General features: G+C 37.6%; 2 protein-coding genes across 3 annotated transcripts in view; one reads left to right on the plus strand and one right to left on the minus strand.

Moving 5' to 3' along the window:
* The window catches only part of VEPH1 (ventricular zone expressed PH domain containing 1), a 206,871-nt gene that overhangs the window by 148,366 nt on the left and 39,190 nt on the right, over positions 1-19,315 (minus strand). The gene's annotated exons all lie outside the window — the stretch shown is intronic.
* On the plus strand, positions 2,918-9,049 carry PTX3 (pentraxin 3). Its single transcript, XM_019732045.2, has 3 exons — positions 2,918-3,200; positions 3,657-4,058; positions 7,846-9,049. Exons 1-3 carry the CDS (start codon positions 3,071-3,073, stop codon positions 8,457-8,459), a joined length of 1,146 nt encoding a protein of 381 aa, XP_019587604.2. The 5' UTR covers positions 2,918-3,070; the 3' UTR covers positions 8,460-9,049.

The raw sequence follows: 19,315 nt of genomic DNA on the forward strand, positions 1-19,315 counted from the left end.
TGATGAATAGAACCAGTGTCTATGAGTACCCTTTTGTTATCCCTGTTTAAAGAGTATGTTTCTAAGGATTCACCATTATGTATGTATATGTTTCTATAGATTTTGGTATTTATGCTTTATCAGTTTAAGTTTCTGTTTCCTAGTTAGATGAATGAGTGTTGAATTTTATTAAATGACTTTTCTGCATCTGTTGGCATGATTATGTGATTTCTCCTTTAAATTGTTAATGTAATAAATTAATAGATCTTCTAACATTTAATCAATCTTGTGGTCTTGGAATAAATTCAACTTGGTTCTGGCGTATTTGTACTCATATGTTGCTGGGTTTGTTTGGCTAATATTTTATTTAGAGCTTTTGCATCTATGTTTTTAAATGAGACTGGCCTGCAATTTCCCTTTCTTGTATTGTCTTTGTCTCTTTTTGGTTTCATACTTACTAGACATATAAAAAGATTTTACCACATTCCTGCATACTCTATTCTCAGAAGCAGTCTGGTAAGATGGCATTTATGAGTTACTTGAATCTTTACTTAAACTTGTTTATAAAACCTTCTGGGTGATTCTCTATGTATTTCACTAAGTTGAACTTTAAATTATATAGTTTGTTTCTGTACCTTTTAGCAGTTTTCTTTCTTTTTTTTGGCAGTGAATGATCAGTTATGATAGAAGTAGACTTAGTTATGGATCTGTCAATTTCTCCTTATTATTCTGTCAATCTTGGATATATATGTTTTGAAACTACCTCACTAGATAATTTTGAGATACCTTCCTGGTAAAGTGTTTCTTTTATCATAATTTAATAATTCTCTTTTGCCTTAAAGTCTATTTTTAATTGATATTAATATAGTTATGTTAGCTTTTTCTGAATGGCATTTATTCAATATATTCTCCCCTCCTCCACTTCCTTTAAATTTATTGCTTTCAACCTTTCTAGATTCTCATGCTTTACATATGGCTCTTGTAAGTGACATATAGCTGGGGATTTTAAAACTATACCTATCTGACAACCTTTGTCTCTTAATTGGAAAGTTTATTTCATTAATATTTATAGTGATTATTGGTATATTTAGATTTATTTTTACCACATTATGTTGTGCTTTTTCATTTATCTTGCTCTATGTTTTTCTTCCCTCCTTCACTGCTTTCTATTGAATACATCAAGTTTTTTGTTTTTTAATTCCCTCTATTCCTTCTATTTGGATGTTCTATTTCCTTTGGTTTTGGTGGTCACCCCTAAAAAGATAAACATTCTTTAACTAACAAAACAAAATTAATTAATTTCTTTATCATCCTGCTGAACAATGAAAAGATTTTAGTATACTCAACTTAAAGAGTACATTTTGGATTATTTTCTTAGCTCTTTTTTCCAGTTCCCTAATATTCTCTTCAGCTTTGCCTCATTTGCCATTTAACCCATTTCTTGAGGTTAAAAAAAACATCAATTATTATTATTTTAATTCTAGAAGTTATATTAGGTTCTTTAAAAAAATCCACCTAATCTTTTTCTTTTATCAGGTTTCCAATTCCTTCTTGTAGATCTTAAATAATTTAAACACACTTATTTTCTAGTTTCTAGCTGATATTTTAAAAACTGAAGTTCTTGGGGGAGGAGTGTCTAATCCTTTTGGGTTTCCGCTGATTGTCATTTATGGTGGGTTATTTCCTCATATGTTTAAGTATTTTCCTTTGTGAATTTCTTTTTACACTGGCAGATAGCATACACTTCAATTTGAAACATGTGAAGGCAGGCCCAAAGTCACAAACTCTTAGGGACTCTGTAGAGTTCCATCAAAGAGAGACATGCTTAATTCTCACTTTCTCGTGCTAGGGCAGAGTGGGGCGATGTCTACTGAAATCCAATAGGTTACTCTCTGAGAGTCCTGCTTTAGGTAAGGGTCTCACTTCTAACTCCCACCCTGGCCTAAGCTTTACTCCCACATGGTCATTAACACTTGGTTGTTACAGAACTGATAACCCTCTCCAGGGGGGCCCTAGCATCAGCTCTTGGGCTTGCCATTCTGGTTTAGGTTCCCTCTCTATCTTCTGCTACTGGGTATTTCCCTTTTTGGGGGTGGCGGGGGGGAGGTGAACTCATTTGTACATTTAAAATTTCTATTTTTATTATAATTTAAACACATTTCTAGGTGTTTTGTACAGAAGAGTTTTAAGCTTATATAGATCTCCATGTATTGGAAGAAGGAATACCTAAATTTACTTTTAAAACATGACTTTTGACTCTAAGCCTAGTGGAATAATATAATTTACACATAATATCAAGGCTATTAAAAACATACCTAAAATCAGTTTATTCCTTTCCTGCATCTCTTTCTCATGTTAGGTTTACCAGCTTTGCTGTGCTGTCATTTAAAATGTATGTTTATAAAAGTATACTTGCAACTCCAGAAGGATTCAAGACGGAGTAACTCGGAATGGACTTGGCTTGTAGAGCCACAGAAATTCTTTCTAAGTTGGTTTATTTTGGAATCATAGAGTAAGTTTCACAGCTTAGACCTGTAAAACTGCTTCCAAAGAAGTGAAAAAAGTTTTCTATACATAACGGGTTGTGAAATAATAAAAACGCACACAAAACGCTGAAATGACTATCTTGCTTTCACACCTCTATGCCTGCTGAATTATTTCTCCCCCTAACCTCGCTCCTTACCCCTCCCCCCTTCATCCCTCAGTGCTACCAATTCAAGTTATAACAGCTACTCCTCAGGGGCACCGTTTTAGCCCATTTTCCCCCTCTTTCCCCTTTGACCCTCCTCCAATTAATTTGCCTGCCGTGTAAACCTTTGTGGTTTACTATTGTGTAACCTCGCTGTCTCTCTCGCCCTCCCACCCAGCCCCCTCCCCCACTAAATTCAGGGGAACTCCCGTTGCTGCAGTGCCACCGGCATTACTCATTCATCCCCATTCTGGCTTTCCCAGCGTTTATTAAGGGCTCTGGGCTCCTGCCTCTCTCACTCTCACTCTCCTCTGCTCAAACTCAGCTCACTGGAGAGGCTCTCGCTTGGTCCCTGCCTGCCAGCGGTGGGAAGTCACGGAAGAACTTTGTCTCTCTCCAGCAATGTATCTCTCTGCGATTCTAGTTTGTGTTCTCTGGTCTGCAGTGCACGCCGAGAACTCGGATGATTATGAGCTCATGTATGTGAACTTGGACAACGAAATAGACAATGGACTCCATCCCACTGAGGACCGTAAGTTCCTTTTAACTGTTTCTCTGCTAAGCCTAACTACACACCCACCTCTTTGGGTCTAAAAATCATACATATAGTTTCGAGCCAATGAAACGAGATAAAAGTTATAGTTTGTTTTGTAAAAGAGAGAAGCACTTTAGGAAAGGGGGAGGTTTCAGAAAGTTCTTTCTGTCAGATATATAATGGGTCGAACCGTATGAAATTGCCGAAATTTGCCTGTTTTGAGCTACATGAACGGTAATTTCACAGAGTTCAAATTAATATATACCTACATGAATGGTTTCTGTCATTCTCGAGATATTTACACGCTGTTTTTTTCCGAGGTGTCCTTAAAGGAAAGGGGAGTGCTGGGTAGGACCGTAACCTGGGACCACCGAGGGAGGTCATCTTTTTCCAAAGCACATCCAAGGAAGGCCTGGGCGGGTGGGTAATGCGTGTGTGTCTCCCGCGCTCTAGCCACGCCGTGCGACTGCCGTTCGGAGCACTCTGAGTGGGACAAGCTCTTCATCATGCTGGAGGACTCGCAGATGAGGGAGGGCATGCTGCTGCAGGCCACCGACGACATCCTCCGGCGCGAGCTGCGAAGGCTGCGGGAGGAGCTGGGCCGGCTTACCCACAGCCCGGAGAGGCCATGCGCACCCGCGGCCCCCGCGGAAGCCAGGCTTGCCCGGGTGCTGGACGAGCTGCTGCAGGAGAGCCGCGACGCGAGCCGCAGGCTGGCGCTCCTGGAGGGAGCTAAGGCGCAGCGCCCGGAGGAGGCGGGGCGCGCCCTGGGCGCCGTGCTCGAAGAGCTGCGGCAAACAAGAGCGGACCTCCGCGCGGTGCAGGGATGGGCGGCCCGGCGCTGGCTGCCGGCAGGTGAGGACGCAGGCCTAGTAGGGACACCTCTGCGGCTTTGTTCTGGGGGGCGCATCACGGGAAGCCAAATCAGGCCGCCCTCCAGGGGAAGCTTTAACGGGAGAAACACACACACACACACACACACACACACACACACACACACACACACACGCCTCTATTTCTCCATGCACAGTCACAGAGTCAGACACACCATGCAAGGCGGGGAAATTGGCTTAAAAAAGTATTCTCCAGTCCCACGGAACCCCCCAAGATAGCTGAGGACATGACGATCATAGTCTTGAAATAGGCAAGGGCCCCTGACTGACACCTGATATGACCAGGCCTTGCAGGGGCTCTATGGGCCAGTTATAATGGTGACCTCTCTAGCCGTCCAGCTTCCCTCCGTTCGGGATTTCCACTTCTTCTAATTTTAGCCTGCCTCTCTCTTTAGGGGAGCTCTGGTTCTCCGCGCTATTTCAAGGCCCAGCCTAAAGTTCAGGGCCCACCCTGGGCTTGCCTCTCCTCCTTGCGGGTCTGAGCAAGGGACTTGAGGCCGAATCTGATCTCCTGAAGGATTAGTGGAGAGGCCCCAGCCTCCGGAGTCTGTGGAATTAGCTGGTGACTAGAGATCCCAGGGTGCGCGCTTTGGAATAAACCAGCCCCCGAGGGATCCAAAGTGGAACAGTCAGTGTAGGAGCCAATTGGTACCCCGACCCCACCCCAGGGATTTGGAGGATCAGGACCAAATAGGAGAGAGGTGGTTCAAACCAGATGCAACTTCTCCAAGTCCCATGGGATATTCCATGAATCTCCCATTCACATGGGTCCGAAATAATACATTTTAAAGATGGTTAAAAAAATAAAGATATTTGGAGCCAAATAACACTCCTTTGTAAGTCAAAATTTCTAAGACACAGTGATGTAACAATCATTTGTGGGTTATATTAGAAAATCAGTGTCCTAGGTAAGAAAATATGATTTGCACTTTTCCTGGGAATCTCAGAAACCAAAAACAATTGCAGTACTAGCCTTCCCTCTGTTCCCAGTAAAACTACTCTTATTGGGTGGAGGATGAGGAAGACTCATAAGCATGTCAGAGCATATTGCATTTAAAATTATAGAAACCATACTAGAATATTGTTAGTCTTTCCTAAAAATTTGAGGACTGTTTATCAGTACTGAATATATTTTCTTAAATATTAAGTAGGGTTTGGGTGGGGGGAGAATAAAATCACATATAAGATAAATCCTCAATGTAAGTGACCAGGAGACAAATTATAATTCTGTGGCTATGTTAATGAATGAAATTTCTTGTCTTTTGCAAGCCATGTAAAGTCATCGAACATATAATGTACCAGAAAAACAAGAATTACTTTAATTTTCATCTTCACCTCTGCATATTAGAACAGAAGAGGGATGTATTTCTAAATTCTAAAATGTTAATTTTTATTATATCCAATAATATAATACATTTACCTACATGCTTTGATTTCTCCTCTCTTGGTTTCCTGCCAGCTTGGCTCCTAAGGGATTCCTAATTATTCTGTTGTTGGCCTCTTAAGAACCTGGTTTTCATTTTGTTTGGTCTTTGATAACATAATCAGAAAAACCTATTAGTCAAAAGCCATTTCATGAGAGAGTTTCTGACATTTTAAAGAGATACAAGAGTCTCAATCACTGGTCCCCTAAAGAAATCACAAAAAAACCTGCCAACATGCAGTTCAACTCCATGAACTCACATAGCCAGTGCCGCCTACAGGGGAAACGGGGTCTCTGAGAGGCAATCAAGGAATGCTTTGGAATGCAGTCCTGACTGCCTGGGCTTATTTAAACAGGAAATCAGTTAATTAGATTGCAGTGGGCACAGTCTTGAACACTATTTTACTGAAACTTGACAGAGAGTTTCTCAAATGCCCATGCATATGGTGATCTTTTGTTCCATGATCTTTGTTTGATTTATTTAACACAGCTAGGAGAAAAAAAATGCATCTACCAATTTCATTTGAAAAAGGAATGTCTCATAAAAATTAATTTAAAAAATCTTCAAAAATTCACATTATTCAGTGAAAAAGTTAATACCAAAGTGTGACAGGACCAATGTTGTGCTTTAGTATTATAGTTACTTTTATAGGTTTTTCTGAATGTCAGTAGTTTCTTTGACTATTTCTAGGTCCTCATTTGTTTAAATTTTTTTTTTTTTTTTTTTTTTTTTACGATGGCGCCCTTAGCCACTGGCAGGCATTTAACTTAGCTTACCACACTTCGCGTGGACACAGGGTTCCTGCAAGTTCTGTCTGTTCACCAGTTAGTCTTTCAATGCTCTGGGAGTTTGCTTTTCAAAGCTATCTTATGACAAATATACTTTAGGTTGTTATAAAGTGAATACCTGGTCTTTTATATATGATGTTAGCATAAAGCAGAGCTTATCTATTAAAGGTTTTAGCACATCGTTTTCTAGAGACTCCTAGAAGGTTTCACTTCAGCATCTCCAGCTCCCTGACTAGACATGTGACCTGGGGATGGACAGAGATGGGAGTTCACTGAACTTCCAACCCCCAAGTCTGAAAGTCTCCTTCTAAGTGCTCATTAGCAGAAATATGTTCTCCACCAGTCTCCTTGGAAGAATTCACTCTCCCTTAAGATTTTCTATTATTGCTTAAACAGTATTTATATGAGTAAGCATGAGGAAAAAGTAAGAGTTTTTAAGCATGAACTTGGCCTACACAGTTCTTGTGAGTGCTATGTACTTGTTGCTTGCAGACTTGCAGAATATTGGAAGGAGAACGGAAGGAAGAGTCTTTTATAGATAACAGTGAAGCCTGGAGAGCTTAGGGGGCTCATCAAAGCTGCACAGCTTACTAGTAGTATAACAAACTGAATTCTAGTTCTTCTAGCCAAATCCCGGGGATCTTCTACCATTAAGAGGCAATGCGGTGTGCAGGTTAAGGGTGTGGTCTCTGCAGAAAGCGTGCCCAAGTTCAAACCCCACTTTTACCACTTATCAGTTATGTAAGCATAGCCAAGTTACACAGTGCTCTAAGCCTCAGTTTTGTCATCCATCAAATGGGAATATTAAGACTATCACTTAGGGTTAATATGAGGATTAAAATGACATTCAAAGAGATAAGAACTTTATCTGGCACATAGTGAGTACCCAATAAGAGGTAGTCATCATTATTATACATTGTTGCCTTTCACAGGTAGTTTTCTACAAATTTTGCAAAGTTTACAAATATCTGAGATCATGTGGTATGTTAAACTGTATGCAGCAACAACATAGCTGTCCTAGAGTTTTTGTTTAAAAATGCATATTGACAGTGGCAAAATGGGGTGAGCTAGGTCCACTGAATTTCACAGGTTTTTGTTCTAGGAGCTTGGTGAAGTCAAGGAGATCTCGGGAAACAAGTTTGGCTCTGAGTTCTTGGAAATTACAGCATCATTGTTTGAAATTAACACATAGTGATTCGACATTTTTAAAAAAAGCGGTGACAAAGAAAACAAGCTAATTGGGAGGGGAATCGTTATTAAAACGAGTTTCATTATTTTGTGGGTTTGGACAATTTGGCTTCTGCACACCTTCTCCTCCATTTAGACGCTTCATTGAATGAGACAATTGGCTTTCCTTATTCCCCTTTTCTTTCCTCTACAGAGATTACACTTGAGGCCCCTTAAGTCATATTGTGATACTGCATATAATTTTCAGTTGTAGTCATTAAAATGCCCATGCTAAAATACCTAAGTGCTGGAATCCTTTCTGAATGAAGTGATATTTTTCTCTCATATTCTTCTTTTCTTGCTACTCTAGGTTGTGAAACAGCAATTTTATTCCCAATGCGTTCCAAGAAGATTTTTGGAAGTGTGCATCCGGCAACACCGATGACGCTGGAGTCTTTTAGTGCCTGCATTTGGGTCAAAGCCACAGATGTATTAAACAAAACCATACTGTTTTCCTATGGCACCAAGAGGAATCCATATGAGATCCAGCTGTACCTCAGCTATCAGACCATAGTGCTCGCAGTGGGTGGAGAGGAGAACAAACTGGTGGCCGATACTGTAATTTCCCTGGGAAGGTGGACCCATCTGTGTAGCACCTGGGATTCAAAGAAAGGGCGCATGTTCTTGTGGGTAAACGGTGAGCTGGTGGCTACTGCTGTCGGGATAGCCACAGATCACATTGTTCCCGAAGGAGGAATTCTGCAGATTGGCCAAGAAAAGAATGGCTGCTGCGTGAGTGGTGGCTTTGACGAAACATTAGCCTTTTCTGGAAGACTCACAGGCTTCAATATCTGGGATCATGTTCTCAGCAATGAAGAGATCATAGAGGTGGGAGGGGCAGAGTCTTGTCACATCCGGGGAAATGTTGTTGGGTGGGGGGTCACAGAGATTCAGCCGCACGGAGGAGCTCAGTACATTTCATAAGGATTGTGAAACTCTACTTGAAGCCAAAGAAAGAAACTCACATTTTAAACATATGCCAGTTGGAATGGTCTAGAAACCTTAGTGCATATTAAGAACACTTGAGACTAACGAAGGAGAGAATTGAGATCAATATTTATCTTGGCAAAATACTGAATAAACAGTTGAGAGAAGACATCAGAGAAGGCTTTTGAGGATATTGTTACTAGATTTATGCCATGGTGCTTTCAGATTAATGCTGTGTCTTTGTCAGATAAACTCTCAAGTAATTCAAAAGGACTGTGTTTTTGAACAGAAGGAAAATTGTTTTACTTTTCTTTGGTTAATTTGGTTTTGGCCAGAGATGACTTTTACATTGGAAGGATAATAAAATTACGTTTGTTGTCCATTGTTCTTTGTTACTGGCATGTACCTTATTATAAAAAAATGATGATGAGACATATTTATACTAGACTGTGACTTAACAAATACAAATGTAGTTTATGTGTTACAATCGAGTGTCACTTTTTTGAGAAGATAGTTATATAAGTTATATTGTAAAATGGTTTTGTATTAATTTTATTAAGACTATTTTTGTAAAGCTCTACTGTAAATAAAATATTTTATAAACCTAGCCCATGTCATGTAATTTATAAATTGAAAAGATTTTGGAGCAATTTCACACTTTTTTCATCTAAAGCGGGCAATTAGTTTTCAGACACTAGTCCATTATGTAAATAGCAAGAGTTAATATTATTAGGAACAAAGGATGAAGTTGTCTTAAGCTTTGGTTTTCATTAAATCAAAGAAGAACTATGGTCTTGGCTAAGTCAAGTTATCTCTCTGGGTTTAGTTTTTACAACTGAGAAATCCAGGAATTGAGGAAATAATGATCCCTAGGTCTCTTCCAATCTGATGATTCTAATGAGCATATACAACTTCCTGCCACGTGTAACACGGAAACAAAAAAACCTATGAAGTATCAGTTCCCCGGATACATACGATGCCTGAAAGAGATGGGCCGTTATTTGGGAGATCTAAGAATCTGGAAAAGAATCAACGATTCCTGCCCTCAAATCACATCCCATTCTCTTACTTACACACGAAGGAGAGGACAGTCAAGCCCTTGTCCCTGCAGGTGGGGAGGTAACTCTCTATCACAGTAGTGTTCGCCTCCTGTGGATGTTAGGCCAGGCTGATCACAAAGCTGCTTCTGAATATCAACGGGAAATATGGTGGAAACAGCGATGATGTGTCCATCTAAAGGTAGGGTCTGAACAACCACAGGTCATGTGCTGTTCACGTGGTTTGGAAAATAGGGCCAGGAGTAATTATCAAAGTACACTTTGTAACTAACTAGGGGGTTGTCCTTACACAAATTACTTAACTCCTCTGGGTCTTCTCAGGAAAAGGAGGGAGGCGGACACTTGGTACCCTTTAGCAATAAAGTTCCAGGAATCTAGGAATGTATAGCTTCATGGTATCAGTATAGCTTCATCCTACTTGTGAGACCCACCAAACCAGACTGAGAGCTCTCTAAAAAAATTGCAGTTTTGAGGGTATAGTCCAGTTTCATACTTTGGAGATCATGTAATTCAAGGTTGCAGGCACAGTGGCCATATGCAAATCCCTGTGTAGTATTGTCCATATGACTTGAATGCTTCACTGTAAGAAGACATACCAGCATCAGCCTTTATCATAAATTTAGGCATGCTTCAATTCCTTTCCACATTTCAGCATGAATTATGTCTGTTCAAGAGACCCAACATGATATAGGCCAAGATATATGCAAACACATATGATGACAGAGTTAAATGTAAGGGAACTTTACATTTTTTTATATGCGAATCATATATCGAGGGCAGACAAAAAACAAATAGAAAAAAATAAAGTAATTTGTGTGTTACAGAAGTAGACAATTCATTTGCTACAGCCAGTAAGTCTGGATAGGTATTCCAGGGACTCCTAATTGTTCCCTGATATCAATTTTCCCTCTTGTCCTAAGTAACTGAAGTCTGGTTTTAATGGCACATATAGCCACTCAGACTAAGTCTATATTTTACAGCATTAATTGCAACTTGGTGTGGCCATATTTCTAACTTCTGATTGAAGTTGAAACATTGAGTGTAATTGTCTTTTCCTTCTTCCTTCTGTTTGATTGGAATATGGTAAAGATGGAATCTCAGCAACCATCTTAGACCATGAAATCCAACGTAACAATATAGAACCAGCCTTGGTCTCCAATGGCATTAAGCTGCCTAGCCAGCCCTGAGCTGCCTGTTCCTGGATTGCTTTTACATGAGAGAAAAATCCCCTCTAGCTTCTGTAATGCACTATTGACTGACCACCTAATCTAATCCTGATTCAGTAGAGCAGTTTTTTTAAAATTAAAAAGACTATGCTAATAAATAAATAAATTTTAAAAAAAGACTATGCATTTTATGCCCTCCAAATGCTTATAGACTTCCTAGTCACTGCAGTATTATTTACAATAGCCAAGATTTGGAAGCAACTTTAGTGTATATTGAGGGACAAATTGATAAGGAAGAAGTGGCATATAGTCACAATGGAATATTACTCAACCATAAAAAAGAATGAAATCTTGCCTTATGTAACAACTTGCATGGACCTAGAGGATATCATGCTAAGTGAAATAAGTCAGACAGAGAAAGACAAATACCATATAATTTCACTTATATGTGGAATCTAAAAACCAAAACAGATGAAGAAACAAAACAAAACAGAAACAAACTCATAGATACAAAGAATAAACTAATGGTTGCCAGAGGGGAAGTAGGGGTGGGGCGATGGACAAAAAAAGGTGAAAAGAATTAAGTACAAACTTCCAGTTATAAAATTAGTCACCAAGATATAATGTACAGCACAGGGAATATAGTCAATAATATCCTAATAACTATGTATGGTGCCGGATGGGTACTAGACTTATCATGGTGATCACTTCATAAGGTATATAAATGTCTAATCACGATGTTGCATACTTGAAACTAACATAATATTGTATGTCAACTACAAATTTAAAAATTAAAAAAACCACATAGACTACACTTAGAAAATACATTTTACAAATTCTCAGGAAGTTGGTTATGTGACTTTTTTTTTTATACTCATAGCATTTAATGAGTTTTAGAATACATAGTGACAGCAAAAGGAAAAAGTAAGAAATGTGTGAAACTGACATAAAATATCTAAAAAGAAATATTAATATGCTGGTTTAGTTTAGCACATTGGCAAATAGTTTCATTCACCAAAATGGTTATTAAGGGCATCACCGTATTATGGCCTAGTAAAATAATTGTGCAAAGTGATTCAAGTTATTAGGAGGAAAAGGTATATATAATAAACTGTACACTGGGGATGCCAAAAAATGTGTACAAGTGGACACTTTGGTCAAAGCATTAATGCTTTGCTCAAGCTTTAGTTCACCATAAGCAGAAGTGTCTGGACGCTGATGGTAACTTGAGCACCTCTTGTAATTGCAGAAGTCAAACATGACTTGTATTCATCTTTTGTTATCGGTATATATTGAGTATTAAAAATTTTAATACAGTTTTCCTTTCTGAAAATGTGTATACATTTTTTTGGCACCCTCTGGTCCTGGTTTGCCTAAGATTGTTTTATCTTTAGCACTAAAAGTCCCATGTCCCAGGAAACCCTTCAGTTCCAGGCATATTGTGACAGTTTACCACTTTGTCACTCTAGTACATATGTACGTATATCAGTAGACCAACTTATTTTGCAGTGACAATACATGAACAAAACATATTTTCTTTGTCTATTACAGTATAAATTGGCTTTTAATCAAGTATTAATTCCTTTAAAATATATTCAGAACATTTGATTACTAAGTGTATATTTTAGAACTTTAGAGCTTGGTATTTACAATTAATTAACTTCAGTTTAACAAAGAATTAGATTTGCAAACAAGGAAGAAATTATAACTGAATTGTATTTCATCTTGTTAAATTTTGTATTAGAAAGCTCTTCTTTGAGAAGCTTAGAAGGCCGAATGTTTCCAGAACTATCTTTTAGTCACTTAAAAAATAGCACTCAAGCAGTTAAAAATCTTGGTCAAAATAATTGTATATGTTTACTTATATATTCCTGAATTCAGTGAACTTGAAAACTCAGATTGCTGACAATTGCATTCCTTTTTATAAATCTGGAGTATAAAAGAAAGCTTGCTGGGCTTGGTGGCAGAAATCCAGCATTCAAATCTTAGCACCATCACCTCCTAACTCTAAGAACTAAGCCTGCCAGCTAGTCTTTATGAGTCTCAAATTAGCTAAGAAATTAGGGATAACAGGACTTGCCTACTTTGCTGTACAGTTACTAAGAAAATGATATAAAAACAGAAAACATATCTAGAAGTGCTTTCTAAATTATAAAATAATATTTGAAATAAAAGAGTTACTTAAAAAATGTTTTCCCAAGTCATTCCCAGTGGGTTAAATAGAAAATAAGCAAACAAATAAAATATAAGCAAATAAACAAATATAAAGATTCCCTTTCCTCGTGGGCAAGTCATTCTCAGAGTTCAGCGCATGGATGCTCATATCTGAGCAGGTCTTGTACTACTTCACAGCAACATCTGCTGGTGGAGTCGAGAAGGTGCAAACTCTGCCAAGCACCTGACCCCAGACTTGGTTAACAACTCAAGAGGTCCTTTGCTGTTTCAGAATACGTCTCTATTTCTTAATCCACATTTGGGTTGGCTTTTTACAATATTAATTTAATATTTCCCTATGCATATGAATATTCTTTAAAAAAAAAAGTTTATTGGGGTGACAATGCTTAGTACAGTTACATAGATTTCAGGTGTACAATTCTGTAACACCTCATCTATATATCACATTGTGTGTTTACCACCCAGAGGCAGTTCTCCTTCCATCACCATATATTTGATCCCTTTTACCCTCATCTACTACTCCCTTCCCCCTTTACCCTCTGGTAACCACTAAACTATTGTCTATGTCTATGAGTTTTTGTCTCTTTATTTGTTTGTCTTGTTCCTTTGTTGCTTTCAGTTTTATAGCCCACATTATCAGTGAAATCACATGGTTCTCAACTTCTTCTGTCTGACTTGTTTTGCTTAGCATTATAATCTTAAGATCCATCCATGTTGTTGCGAATATTTTTAATAAGAATGCTTGGTCCCCCGTTTCCTAGAATATTTGATCAATACATTATTTCCCAACAACCTGTAATACGGTGAACTTAAAACCTGTTCCTTTAAGAATAATTGTATCATGAATTTTTAATGGCTAAGTATCTCCAAGAGATTATGAAACTGCACAAATGGATATGGTTCTGCCTCTAGTATTTTAATATGGGCACATGACATGCGATACTCAATTAATGATGACAATGACAAAAACAATGAGACAGTAATGATGAAGATATTAAGAAGAATCATAGTAACCATGGTGAACTGTGATGTGGCATCATGCAAACTGTATCTGCTTTATCTATTTAAGCCTCACATCTGTCCTAGCTGATATATATTATTACTGCCATAATAAGGTGGTCAGTTTTCTACCTCCATTTCTTCTGAGACAGCTCACTAATCAGTGATTTGAATTTTACCTCACATTGAGAAAGAAATGAGGTGAATTTATCATAATTTACTAGACAGTCTTTTCTAGGTTATGGCCAATAAGTTAGAAAAGGAATTTGGACTCTTGCTGAGGCAATATTACATTTTCTTTCCAAAAACTTTCTATTTAAGTTTCAAATCATCTGAGGTCATTTTGTTACTAGTGCCAGAGGACCATGTAAAAGGGATATTGACAGAGAGACATAGTGTTTCCTTATTACGACCACTGACAGAAATGCAGAGGAAGGCACATCACTGCTTTAGTTCTGATAGCAGTGGTGGGCGTTGCATCACAGAATTTCAAATCAAAATTTGGACGGGGTTTCCCTACAAGCCCTCAAATAATCTCTTAGAGTTGGAGAGACCCTCATATTAGAGGTTTCCAATAATATCACCAGCTCCTTGGGTGAAAGATATGCTAACGCATGCTTCACTAAGTATGGGTTCTGTTTTTATATTCCAATACTGGACAGGTACTACTCACCATCTTCACATGGCCAAGATCAAATGTGGAGAATTACTCAGGACCATTGAGAAGGAACTCTCCCACTCTGAGAAGATGGTGATGTTACAAAATATGGAGTTATCTCTGATACGATTTAAACAGAAAACAAATTCATTACCCAAGTGACACCCTTGTCTTATTTTTTAATTCAAGGATAAGCATTCAATATTTCCCCATTAACACATTGCGTACAGCGGGGTTTAAATCCCTCGTGAAGAGTCTCGTGATCCGTACGCAACGTGTTAAGTGTGATTTCAGTTGTTGGTATTTTATAGACATCCTTTATTAGATTAAGGATGTTTCCTTCTATTCCTAGTCTGTTAAGATATTTTTAAAAAAATCATGAATAGACTTTGAAGTTTACAAAAGGAGAGACTTAAAATTTTGCCTTTCATATTTAGGTCTTCATTCCACATGAAATTAATCTATGCATGTTGTGATACTGACAGTTGTCCCAGAACCATTATTGAATAGTCTATCTTTACCCATTGTGAAGATTCCCCTGCCATGTATGCAATTTCTGTATATGCATGTATGTGTCTTTTGCCTGTTTATTCTATTCCATGGGCTATTTGCCTGTTCTTGCACCAGCACTACACCGTTTTAATTACAGATGCTCCTCGACTTACAATGGGGTTGTGTCCTGATAAACCCATTGTAAATTGAAAATATCCTTAAGTCGAAAATGCATTTAGTATATCTAACTTAACTGAACACCATTGCTTAGCCTAGCCTACCTAAGCGAGCTCAGAACACTTACATTAGACTGTAGTTGGACAATTATCTTGAGTTTCATCTCAAAAGTACTTGCCTTCCTTTTCTACCCACCAGAAACAGAAGACACATGGGCATTTTGCAGACATGATGGGATACAGAAACATGAACCCAATATTTAAACCCCCTGGCAACACAGTAGCCTGGAGAGTATCAGCTGTTTACCCCCACACTCCTGTGACTGACTGGGAGCTGCAGCTCGCTGCCACGGCCCAGCATCAGGAGAGTATCGTACTGGGTATAGCTGGCTGGGGAAAGATAGAAATTCAGTATTTGAAGTTCAGTTTCTAGTGAACGTGTACCACTTTCACACCATTGTAAAGTCGAAAAACCGTAAGATGAACCGTTATAACTCAGGCACTGTACTATGATTTTACAATGTCTTGATATCTGGTACGGAAGTTACTGCCTCTTCCTTCTCCCTAAAAAAATCCCATCTTCTCCTGAAGAAATTGTTTTGGTTATCTTTCCAGTGTATATTACTTGTGATTTTGAAATCAGCTTTTGTCTTTCATGGAAATCTTTCTGAGAATTTTATTAAAATTTCATTGCATTTATAGATTCATTTAGAGAAAAATCTGTGTTTGCTGCATCAAGTTTTCCTTATGCTTGAACATGGGTTACTGCTCTATTTGTTTATCTTTTAGTCAGTTACTTTCAATAAGGTTTTATTTTATTTTCAAAACTAACACACATCTTTTTCTCTAGGCATCTTTTATTTTGCTACTTTAATATTTGTAATTTTAAGTTATAAATTTAATTTATTATTATTGGTATATAGGAAAACACCTGGTTTCTATAAACTGATCTCACTTCCAGCAAATTTACTGAAATTTGTTTTATTATGTCCAAGATATGACTACTAAGTATTTTGATTTTCTTCTACAGGTAATCATATTTTTTAGAAATAATGATTATTTTGTTACTTCCTTTCTGATACTCATAATCAGAATTTATAGTGCTGTAGTAAATAGAAGTAGATTTAGTGGCATTTTTGTCTCATTCCTGACTCTAAAGAGTGCTTCTAATGTTTCACCACCACATATAAAAACCTTTTTTCATGAATGAATACTGAATTTTATGAGATGTTTTACTGATCACATAATTGTTTTCCCCTTTAGTTTTTTACTGTGGGGACTTACATTTTGAGTATTAAGCCATCTTTGCATTCCTGGGATAAATTCAACTTAATCATTATGAATTTTATAAAATGTGGATAACAATAGTTTCTCCCTCATAAGATAATTGGGAGAATATATGAGTTAAAATACCAGCATCTGGTACAGAGAAAGTACTCAGCAAATGTTAACTATTATTTTCTTTAAGCATTGCTAGAGTCATTTTGTTGAAATTATTACTTATGATTTGTGTATCTATGTTTATAATTAATATGGGCTTATGTTTTCCTTTCTTATATTGTCCTTGGCTGGTGTTGATATCATGACTAAACTACCTTTTTAGAATTAGAGAATGTGCTTCTTGGTTTATTATTTTTAAAAGTTTAGATATGATTATATTATTCCTTGTATATTTGTCCTAATTTGTCTGTAAAACTGAATAGGACAGTTTTCACTTTTGCTATTTTTAGTGGGTTGATTTAAAAATCCTGATACAAATGTATTATTTCTATCTCCTTAGCTTTCAGTACAAATCAAGACAGTGCCCTGCTAATGCCTTCAATAATTTCTCCAAAAGGAAGAACCTTTCACAATTTCCTTCTCACTGGGAGAGCTCAGAAAATTTAAAACATAGTAATAGAGTCTCAACGAGTTGAATAAAATGAATTTGTATTTACATTTAATGTAAAAGTAAACACTTTTACTCATATATAACCATGAATAATGAGAAGTAGCAAAAAAATGGCTTAGAACTATTGAAATATTTGCCTTCAGGGATAAATACATAAGCTCATTTGACAAAGCCTTGCATGACTGACTTATAAGCATAAAAGAGGCATTCGGTTTGGAATCAGGGACAGACGTGTATAACACAACTGAAAAAATATGATCAATAGAATAATATTGACCAAGTGTTAGGGGCAGTCATCATCGGTACATGACGAAGCTTGCATGGCCCCATCTGGCCTACTTTCTCATTAGTGCTTTAAATTGAAGTAGAGTGGTTCTTTCCACAAAATTTACAGATGACAAGAATCTCCGAAGAATTGTAGATACATTGAGATGGAAGCATCATTAGTCCAGTATCTTGGCATGTCAAAGCAATGGGCAGAATCTCTTAAGAAGGAAGTATAAAGAGATAAAGGTAGATACACAAGGCTGTAAACAGGCATGCGAGCCATGATAGATCAAACAGAGATAGAGACTGGATATGGCGTTTCTTTTGCTTAATTGGTATCCATGATGATATAAGCTGGAAGCTGCAGAGGCCCATACCATGGAGCCTGAGAATGAAACCAATCCACAGGAAGCAGAGCTAAGTAATGAATTTTGGGGCCACCATTGACCTCTGAATCAAGCCATATGGGAAGTCTGATATACTTATGCACCTTCAAGGCCTGTGTTCCAATGAGGAATTCCGCCTCCTCCCCCTTCTTTTCCTCCCTTTCCTCCTCTTCCTCCTCCTCCTCTTTCTCTTTCTTCTTCTTCTTCATCATCTTTACCACCATCAAGGCATTTATACCTGGTGTTTCCGTTAGTTAAAATATTACTAACTGGTAAGATGGGGTAATAATAGGACTTCTGTTATAGAAATTGTGTGGGGATTAAACGACATAATCAGTATAAAGTACTTAATACAGTATTTGGTATAAAGAGAGTATGAAATAAATTTTAACCATTGTAGTTATTATTATTATTATTATTATAGTTATCATTGAATGGATGACCATTTGGTGGGGATTCAAGCATTGCCTAAGTAACTGCGCTAAATCATGTTAAATGTCGCAACCTAAGATTCTATACTTCTGTAATTCTAGTCTTGTAAAAAGTTAGATCAAATCAAATAACTGTAATACTTCAGTGTTTTCTGTAGAAATAGAAAAATGAGAGAATGAGGTTTAGGAGAATATAAGTCAAGTTCTAAAGGGGAGAAAACTTTAGGTAAAGAAAAAAGAAATCCCAATGATGGCTCCTAAGGCTATTTGGCAGGGGATATATGACAAAGATTTGCAGAGCAGAAAACTTAACTACTCAGAGACAGCAAAATCACTTCTGCTTTGAAGCTCAAAGTTTGATGTGCTCATGTGAGTGATTGTGGAGTTTTATAGACATGTCTGTCCTAAAAATCTAAATCATGAAATATGTAGTCCCAACCTTTTAGATAAAATTATCATTTATTTTATGGTAATTTTCATTGTGCCAGAACAAATAAACCAAATCATTTGTTTATTTCAAATGCTTGCAGTGAATTGAGAAAGTGTATTTTGCATTTCAAAAGATTTCTTTGTCATTGAAAGTGCATTTCAAAAAAACAAAAAAACAACCATCCCCCCACCCCAAATACATGACCTAAGCTCTTGGCAGCTGCAAAGAGACAATTCATTTTTTTCCCCCATAAATAAGTTACTTGTGAGTCTAACTATCATGGATTTAAAATGTGTGGTGGGTATAACTCTTTGTAATTCCCATAAAATCTGTTCCAAATATATAGCCAAGGTGGTGAGAACAACATAATTGCTTTTCTGGGCTTTTAGTAAATTTAATATCATGTATGAAATGAAATTAGCAATTCAATCCTGTAGCCAAAGAGAATGAGAAATGAATGATACTGACTAGTAACATCAATGACAAATCTTTAGAGGGGAGCCTCTGGCAGACCACTGGGGTGGCTGCTCAGACGTCTGGGCGTTGGGGGTGGTGGTGCTAAGAACTCTTCTTGGGAATGTTTGGTACAATAAACAAAACCTTAGTCCTTGGCAGGCCATAAGCATTTTGAGAACTGGAGGACTAATTTGTGGCTAGCCCAACTCTTGGATCAATAGTGGAACCCAGGGAAGAGAGAGTTTTAAATAAAACAGAAACACCTATG

The sequence above is a fragment of the Rhinolophus sinicus genome, linkage group LG01 (assembly GCF_036562045.2).
Source record: "Rhinolophus sinicus isolate RSC01 linkage group LG01, ASM3656204v1, whole genome shotgun sequence".
Classification (NCBI taxonomy): domain Eukaryota; kingdom Metazoa; phylum Chordata; class Mammalia; order Chiroptera; family Rhinolophidae; genus Rhinolophus; species Rhinolophus sinicus.